This window comes from Salmo salar, unplaced genomic scaffold (genome assembly GCF_965601325.2).
Source record: "Salmo salar unplaced genomic scaffold, fSalSal1 ptg000838l, whole genome shotgun sequence".
Lineage (NCBI taxonomy): Eukaryota > Metazoa > Chordata > Actinopteri > Salmoniformes > Salmonidae > Salmo > Salmo salar.
Genome location: NW_027675516.1, coordinates 1,289,036 through 1,298,029, shown reverse-complemented (window position 1 = coordinate 1,298,029; position 8,994 = coordinate 1,289,036). Strand labels below are relative to the sequence as shown.

At 52.2% G+C, this 8,994-nt stretch overlaps 1 protein-coding gene across 2 annotated transcripts in view; it reads right to left on the bottom strand.

The window, feature by feature from the left end:
• Positions 1-4,484: 4,484 nt before the first annotated feature.
• The window catches only part of LOC123738346 (equilibrative nucleoside transporter 4), a 36,204-nt gene continuing 31,694 nt past the window's right edge, over positions 4,485-8,994 (bottom strand). For both annotated transcript variants that reach the window (XM_082972600.1, XM_082972599.1), the window contains 2 exons: positions 8,722-8,962; positions 4,485-5,975 (listed from right to left, as the gene is read on the bottom strand). In XM_082972600.1, coding sequence (XP_082828726.1) covers positions 5,848-5,975; positions 8,722-8,962 — 369 coding nt within the window. In that variant the 3' untranslated portion in view covers positions 4,485-5,847. The remainder of the gene's footprint in view (positions 5,976-8,721; positions 8,963-8,994) is intronic.

The following is an 8,994-nucleotide window of genomic DNA, read 5'->3' as shown; positions in this document are numbered from 1 at the left end:
AGCAGGCTGGTAGGGGCTAACGTTAGCAGGCTGGTAGGGCTAACGTTAGCAGGCTGGTTGGGCAAACGTTAGCAGGCTGGTAGGCTAACGTTAGCAGTTGGCTAGCAACCTTGCAAGCTGATTTGTAACAATAAATTCATAAAGTATTTGCTTGCAAGTTGGCTGAAAATGTAATTAAAACCAGTACTCAAATTGTGCAAACAGCTTTGTTTATTTTGAAGTTATTTCTGTTAGAGTTTACATAATAGAGAAAATAGGCTGGTTTCCCGGGTCCTCCATATTAAATCACATCCTGGTAGCCTAGTGGTTAGAGGGGGAGGCAGGTAGCCTAGTGGTTAGAGGGGGGGCAGGTAGCCTAGTGGTTAGAGTAGAGGGGGGGGGCAGGTAGCCTAGTGGTTAGAGGGCGGGGCAGGTAGCCTAGTGGTTAGAGGGGGGGCAGGTAGCCTAGTGGTTAGAGGGGGGGAGGCAGGTAGCCTAGTGGTTAGAGGGGGAGGCAGGTAGCCTAGTGGTTAGGGGGGGGGGGGCAGGTAGCCTAGTGGTTAGAGGGGGGGAGGCAGGTAGCCTACTGGTTAGAGGGGGGAGGCAGGTAGCCTAGTGGTTAGAGGGGGAGGCAGGTAGCCTAGTGGTTAGAGTAGAGGGGGGGGGGGGGGCAGGTAGCCTAGTGGTTAGAGGGGGGGGGGGGGGGGGCAGGTAGCCGAGTGGTTAGAGGGGGGAGATGGCAGGTAGTCTAGTGGTTAGAGGGGGGGCAGGTAGCCTAGTGGTTAGAGTGGAGAGATGGCAGGTAGTCTAGTGGTTAGAGGGGCGGTAGGTAGCCTAGTGGTTAGTTTGAGCGTTGGACTAGTAACCGAAAGGTTGCAAGATCAAATCCCCGAGCTGACAAGGTATAAATCTGTCGTTCTGCCCTCTGAACAAGGCAGTTAACCCACTGTTCCCTGGTAGGCCGTCATTGAAAATAATAATTTGTTCTTAACTGACTTGCCTGGTTAAATAAAGGTTAAAAAAATATAAATCAAAATAAAATACATTTCTGTAATAACCCAAATCCATAATGTTACAAGTGGTTCCGTTCATGCTACCTACCCTTTAATACGGACTGTAACTATAGTAACGTGATGGTTCCGTTCGTGCTACCTACCCTTTAATACGGACTGTAACTATAGTAACCTGATGGTTCTGTTCATGCTACCTACCCTTTAATACGGACTGTAACTATAGTAACGTGATGGTTCTGTTCATGCTACCTACCCTTTAATACGGGCTGTAACTATAGTAACAGATGTCAGAACAGAAATTCTGTATATTAACCAGAAGTGATGACTCATGGGTTTTACATGATGATGTAATACAGAAGGGTCAGACAATACCTGCCTCTCAGACCCTGGACCCTGGACAGAACAACCTCTCAGACCCTGGACAGAACAACCTCTCAGACCCTGGACAGAACAACCTCTCAGACCCTGGACAGAACAACCTCTCAGACCCTGGACAGAACAACCTCTCAGATCCTGGACAGAACAACCTCTCAGACCCTGGACAGAACAACCTCTCAGACCCTGGACAGAACAACCTCTCAGACCCTGGACAGAACAACCTATCAGGCCCTGGACAGAACAACCTCTCAGACCCTGGACAGAACAACCTCTCAGACCCTGGACAGAACAACCTATCAGGCCCTGGACAGAACAATCTCTCAGGCCCTGGACAGAACAACCTCTCAGACCCTGGACAGAACAACCTCTCAGGCCCTGGACAGAACAACCTCTCAGGCTCTGGACCCTGGACAGAACAACCTCTCAGACCCTGGACAGAACAACCTCTCAGACCCTGGACAGAACAACCTATCAGGCCCTGGACAGAACAATCTCTCAGACCCTGGACAGAACAACCTCTCAGACCCTGGACCCTGGACAGAACAACCTCTCAGACCCTGGACAGAACAACCTCTCAGACCCTGGACAGAACAACCTCTCAGACCCTGGACAGAACAACCCCTCAGGCCCTGGACAGAACAACCTCTCTCAGGCTCTGGACAGAACAACCTCTCTCAGGCTCTGGACCCTGGACAGAACAACCTCTCAGACCCTGGACAGAACAACCTCTCAGACCCTGGACAGAACAACCTCTCAGATCCTGGACCCTGGACAGAACAACCTCTCAGAACCTGGACAGAACAACCTCTCAGACCCTGGACCCTGGACAGAACAACCTCTCAGACCCTGGACAGAACAACCTCTCAGACCCTGGACAGAACAACCTCTCAGACCCTGGACAGAACAACCTCTCAGACCCTGGACCCTGGACAGAACAACCTCTCAGACCCTGGACAGAACAACCTCTCAGACCCTGGACAGAACAACCTATCAGGCCCTGGACAGAACAACCTCTCAGACCCTGGACAGAACAACCTCTCAGACCCTGGACAGAACAACCTATCAGGCCCTGGACAGAACAATCTCTCAGGCCCTGGACAGAACAACCTCTCAGACCCTGGACAGAACAACCTCTCAGGCCCTGGACAGAACAACCTCTCAGGCTCTGGACCCTGGACAGAACAACCTCTCAGACCCTGGACAGAACAACCTCTCAGACCCTGGACAGAACAACCTATCAGGCCCTGGACAGAACAATCTCTCAGACCCTGGACAGAACAACCTCTCAGACCCTGGACCCTGGACAGAACAACCTCTCAGACCCTGGACAGAACAACCTCTCAGACCCTGGACAGAACAACCTCTCAGACCCTGGACAGAACAACCCCTCAGGCCCTGGACAGAACAACCTCTCTCAGGCTCTGGACAGAACAACCTCTCTCAGGCTCTGGACCCTGGACAGAACAACCTCTCAGACCCTGGACAGAACAACCTCTCAGACCCTGGACAGAACAACCTCTCAGGCCCTGGACAGAACAACCTCTCAGGCTCTGGACCCTGGACAGAACAACCTCTCAGACCCTGGACAGAACAACCTCTCAGACCCTGGACAGAACAACCTATCAGGCCCTGGACAGAACAATCTCTCAGACCCTGGACAGAACAACCTCTCAGACCCTGGACCCTGGACAGAACAACCTCTCAGACCCTGGACAGAACAACCTCTCAGACCCTGGACAGAACAACCTCTCAGACCCTGGACAGAACAACCCCTCAGGCCCTGGACAGAACAACCTCTCTCAGGCTCTGGACAGAACAACCTCTCTCAGGCTCTGGACCCTGGACAGAACAACCTCTCAGACCCTGGACAGAACAACCTCTCAGACCCTGGACAGAACAACCTCTCAGATCCTGGACCCTGGACAGAACAACCTCTCAGAACCTGGACAGAACAACCTCTCAGACCCTGGACCCTGGACAGAACAACCTCTCAGACCCTGGACAGAACAACCTCTCAGACCCTGGACAGAACAACCTCTCAGACCCTGGACAGAACAACCTCTCAGACCCTGGACCCTGGACAGAACAACCTCTCAGACCCTGGACAGAACAACCTCTCAGACCCTGGACAGAACAACCTATCAGGCCCTGGACAGAACAACCTCTCAGACCCTGGACAGAACAACCTCTCAGACCCTGGACAGAACAACCTATCAGGCCCTGGACAGAACAACCTCTCAGGCTCTGGACCCTGGACAGAACAACCTCTCAGACCCTGGACAGAACAACCTCTCAGACCCTGGACAGAACAACCTATCAGGCCCTGGACAGAACAATCTCTCAGACCCTGGACAGAACAACCTCTCAGACCCTGGACCCTGGACAGAACAACCTCTCAGACCCTGGACAGAACAACCTCTCAGACCCTGGACAGAACAACCTCTCAGACCCTGGACAGAACAACCCCTCAGGCCCTGGACAGAACAACCTCTCTCAGGCTCTGGACAGAACAACCTCTCTCAGGCTCTGGACCCTGGACAGAACAACCTCTCAGACCCTGGACAGAACAACCTCTCAGACCCTGGACAGAACAACCTCTCAGATCCTGGACCCTGGACAGAACAACCTCTCAGAACCTGGACAGAACAACCTCTCAGACCCTGGACCCTGGACAGAACAACCTCTCAGACCCTGGACAGAACAACCTCTCAGACCCTGGACAGAACAACCTCTCAGACCCTGGACAGAACAACCTCTCAGACCCTGGACCCTGGACAGAACAACCTCTCAGACCCTGGACAGAACAACCTCTCAGACGCTGGACCCTGGACAGAACAACCTCTCAGAACCTGGACAGAACAACCTCTCAGAACCTGGACAGAACAACCTCTCAGACCCTGGACCCTGGACAGAACAACCTCTCAGACCCTGGACAGAACAACCTCTAAGACCCTGGACAGAACAACCTCTCAGACTCTGGACAGAACAACCTCTCAGACTCTGGACCCTGGACAGAACAACCTCTCAGACCCTGGACCCTGGACAGAACAACCTCTCAGAACCTGGACAGAACAACCTCTCAGACCCTGGACAGAACAACCTCTCAGACAGGTATATTTACACATTGTATTTTTTTAATGTTTGTCAGTTATACATTTTTTTTATTTCATATTTTTTTACATTCACAACTTTATATTTACATGAACCCTGAAGAATAAAGACAGACTTTTAGCACTAGTAGGTTCCGCATCTCGACCCGCTGTAGAATACTGACGGAAAAGGCAAGGATAATGTAATGCATCATGTCATAGCTGTCACACGGGCAGAGCAGAAAGCCAAGTAGAGATTCTCTTCACGTTGTCTCCCCGAGCAGAGCAGAAAGCCAATCAGAGATTCTGTCTCCCCGAGCAGAGCAGAAAGCCAATCAGAGATTCTGTCTCCCCGAGCAGAGCAGAAAGCCAATCAGAGATTCTGTCTCCCCGAGCAGAGCAGAAAGCCAATCAGAGATTCTGTCTCCCCGAGCAGAAAGCCAATCAGAGATTCTGTCTCCCCGAGCAGAGCAGAAAGCCAATCAGAGATTCTGTCTCCCCGAGCAGAGCAGAAAGCCAATCAGAGATTCTGTCTCCCCGAGCAGAGCAGAAAGCCAATCAGAGATTCTGTCTCCCCGAGCAGAGCAGAAAGCCAATCAGAGATTCTGTCTCCCCGAGCAGAGCAGAAAGCCAATCAGAGATTCTGTCTCCCCGAGCAGAGCAGAAAGCCAATCAGAGATTCTCTTCACGCTGTCTCCCCGGGCAGAGCAGAAAGCCAATCAGAGATTCTGTCTCCCCGAGCAGAGCAGAAAGCCAATCAGAGATTCTGTCTCCCCGAGCAGAGCAGAAAGCCAATCAGAGATTCTGTTCACGTTGTCTCCCCGAGCAGAGCAGAAAGCCAATCAGAGATTCTGTTCACGCTGTCTCCCCGAGCAGAGCAGAAAGCCAATCAGAGCTTCTGTCTCCCCGAGCAGAGCAGAAAGCCAATCAGAGATTCTGTCTCCCCGAGCAGAGCAGAAAGCCAATCAGAGATTCTGTTCACGCTGTCTCCCCGAGCAGAGCAGAAAGCCAATCAGAGCTTCTGTCTCCCCGAGCAGAGCAGAAAGCCAATCAGAGCTTCTGTCTCCCCGAGCAGAGCAGAAAGCCAATCAGAGATTCTGTCTCCCCGAGCAGAGCAGAAAGCTCAGCAGTATAGACGAGGAGGATCAGGAGGTGGACCAGGATAACATCCTGGGGTCAAAGGTTAGAGGTCAGGCTGGAGTTCAGTATCCTGTCAGTCTTGAGGGACTCCTCTCCGCTGAGGCCTTTTCTGGGCTCTCTGTGTGCGTGTGTGTGTGTGTGTGTGTGTGTGTGTGTGTGTGTGTGTGTGTGTGTGTGTGTGTGTGTGTGTGTGTGTGTGTGTGTGTGTGTGTGTGTGTGTGTGTGTGTGTGTGTGTGTGTGTGTGTGTTCAGTACCCTGTGGTGATGTTGGTGTGTGTGTGTGTGTTTGAGCCCGGTGCAGTGAAGCTATAGGCAGCGTAGGCCACAGCTGATCCCAACATCAACCCTGTCATGTACGATACAGTCATAGTGTTACCTGGAGACAGGAGAGGAGAGGAGAGGAGAGGAGAGGAGAGGAGAGGAGAGGAGGGAGGGAGGGAGGGAGGGAGGGGAGGGAGAGAGAGAGGAGAGGACAGGAGAGAGAGAGAGAGAGAGAGAGAGAGAGAGGAGACAGGGAGGGAGGGGAGGGGAGAGAGAGAGAGAGAGAGAGAGAGAGAGAGGAGAGGAGAGGAGAGGAGAGGAGAGGAGAGGAGAGGAGAGGAGAGGAGAGGAGAGGAGAGGGAGAGGAGAGGAGAGGAGAGGAGAGGAGAGGAGAGGAGAGGAGAGGAGAGGAGAGGAGAGGAGAGGAGAGGAGGGTGGGAGGGAGGGAGGGGAGAGAGAAGAGAGGAGAGGAGAGAGAGAGAGAGAGAGAGGAGAAGAGAGGAGAGAGACAGAGAGAGAGGGTGACAGGGAGGGAGGGAGGGGAGAGAGAGAGAGAGAGAGAGAGAGAGAGAGAGAGAGAGAGAGAGAGAGAGAGAGAGAGAGATTATTATACAGTATATAGATAGGGGACGGTCAAAGTAGAAAATCGGCACAAAATTGTAGGAGGAGATCGTGCTGCAGTTTAGTGGTTTACAGTATTACAGTATAGAGTGTATATACAGTCACCTCAAGAATTATTGGCACCCTTGATAAAGATGAGCAAAAATACTGTATAAAATAAATTATACAAATACTGAGCTATATTTTGTGCACAAAAAAAAACTTGGAAAATCATATGATTTTGAAACTATTACAATTGTTTAGAGAAAGATATTCTGTTTAAAAGGTAAACATTTAAAATGATAGTTAAATGTATTGGCACCCCTGTTTTCAATACTCCATCACCTAGAGAGAACACCCCTGTTTTCAATACTCCATCACCTAGAGAGAACACCCCTGTTTTCAATACTCCATCACCTAGAGAGAACACCCCTGTTTTCAATACTCCATCACCCACAGTCAACACCCCTGTTTTCAATACTCCATCACCTAGAAAGAACACCCCTGTTTTCAATACTCCATCACCTTCCCCTTGCGAGGATAACGACACAGACGTTTTCAAAAAATGTTTTCTGAGATTGGAGAACACGTCGGGAATGGATTTCAGACCATTCCTCAATAGATCTTTCTAGAGCCTTCATATCCTTCATCTGTATTTATGAACTTGGCTTCTTCAATTCAATCCCACAGGTATGAATGGGTTCATGTCCGGAGACTGAGAAGGCCATTACAAAAAGTGGATTTTGTGGTCAATTAACCATTTCTGAATGACGAATTGATTTGAAATGTGTGTCACCTCATTTCTATACCCCCATGAAACAGGAAGCCATGGAAGGCCACAATATAGTTCCTCAAACTGAGATTAACTTCAAACATTACAATGTTAATGTAGATTTAATTTATTTAGATTTTTATCAATAAGATTCTTTAGAGGTCCCAATAATGAGATATAAATGATGACTTGTTAAACAATATCTCTTTCTCTGGGCAATTAATTGTATTATTATAAAAGTAGATCATTTTCACATTTTTCTGAAACCCGTTTCTGGTTTTCCACCCCTCTACCCCTTCCATCCTTCACCTCACCCCCCTACTACCCCTCTACCTCACCCCCCCCACCACGCTCTACCTCATCACCCCTCTACCCCTCTACCCCTCCACCCCTCTACCTCATCACCCCTCTACCCCTTCCATCCTCTACCTCACCACCCCTCTATCTCACCACCCCTCTACCTCATCACCCCTCTACCCCTTCCATCCTCTACCTCACCCCTCCACTACCCCTCTACCTCATCACCCCTCTACCCCTTCCACCCCTCTACCTCACCACCCCACTACCTCACCACCCCACTACCTCACCCCCCCACTACCCCTCTACTTCACCACCCCTCCACCCCTCTACCCCTCCACCCCTCTACCTCACCACCCCACTACCTCACCACCCCTCTACCCCTCTACCTCACCACCCCTCTACCTCACCACCCCACTACCTCACCACCCCACTACCTCACCACCCCACTACCCCTCCACCTCACCACCCCACTACCTCACCACCCCACTACCTCACCACCCCTCTACCCCTCTACCTCACCACCCGTCTACCTCACCACCCCACTACCTCACCACCCCTCTACCCCCACTACCTCACCACCCCTCTACCCCTCTACCTCACCACCCCACTATCTCACCACCCCTCTACCCCTCTACCTCACCACCCCTCTACTTCACCACCCCTCCACCCCTCTACCCCTCCACCCCTCTACCTCACCACCCCACTACCTCACCACCCCTCTACCCCTCTACCTCACCACCCCTCTACCTCACCACCCCTCTACCCCTCCACCTCACCACCCCACTACCTCACCACCCCACTACCTCACCACCCCTCTACCCCTCTACCTCACCACCCCACTACCTCACCACCCCACTACCTTACCACCCCTCTACCCCACTACCTCACCACCCCTCTACCTCACCACCCCTCTACCTCACCACCCCTCTACCTTACCACCCCTCTACCCCTCTACCTCACCACCCCACTACCTCACCACCCCACTACCTCACTACCTCACCACCCCTCTACCCCTCTACCTCACCACCCCACTACCTCACCACCCCTCTACCCCTCTACCTCACCACCCCTCTACCTCACCACCCCACTACCTCACCACCCCACTACCTCACCACCCCACTACCTCACCACCCCTCTACCCCACTACCTCACCACCCCTCTCCCCCTCCACCCCCCCCCCCCCCCTCACCTGCTAGTTCTCTCTGTTCCGGCGGGACCTTCCCAGCAGCCTGAATCATGGGGACTGATCCGAAGTAACCGTTGGTTACGCCCATGAGGAGAGAAAAGAGGCAGGGCCAGACGGGGTGGGACAAGGTTGGGGTGGAGGAAGGGTACACGCACATCACCAACAGAGGGATGAAGACCACCCGCAGGCAGGAGAAGAGGAGCAGGTAAACCCCCGTCCACTCATAGGGCAACGCAGCCAGGATCTGGAAAGGACAGAGGGCTTAGTGAGGCAAGG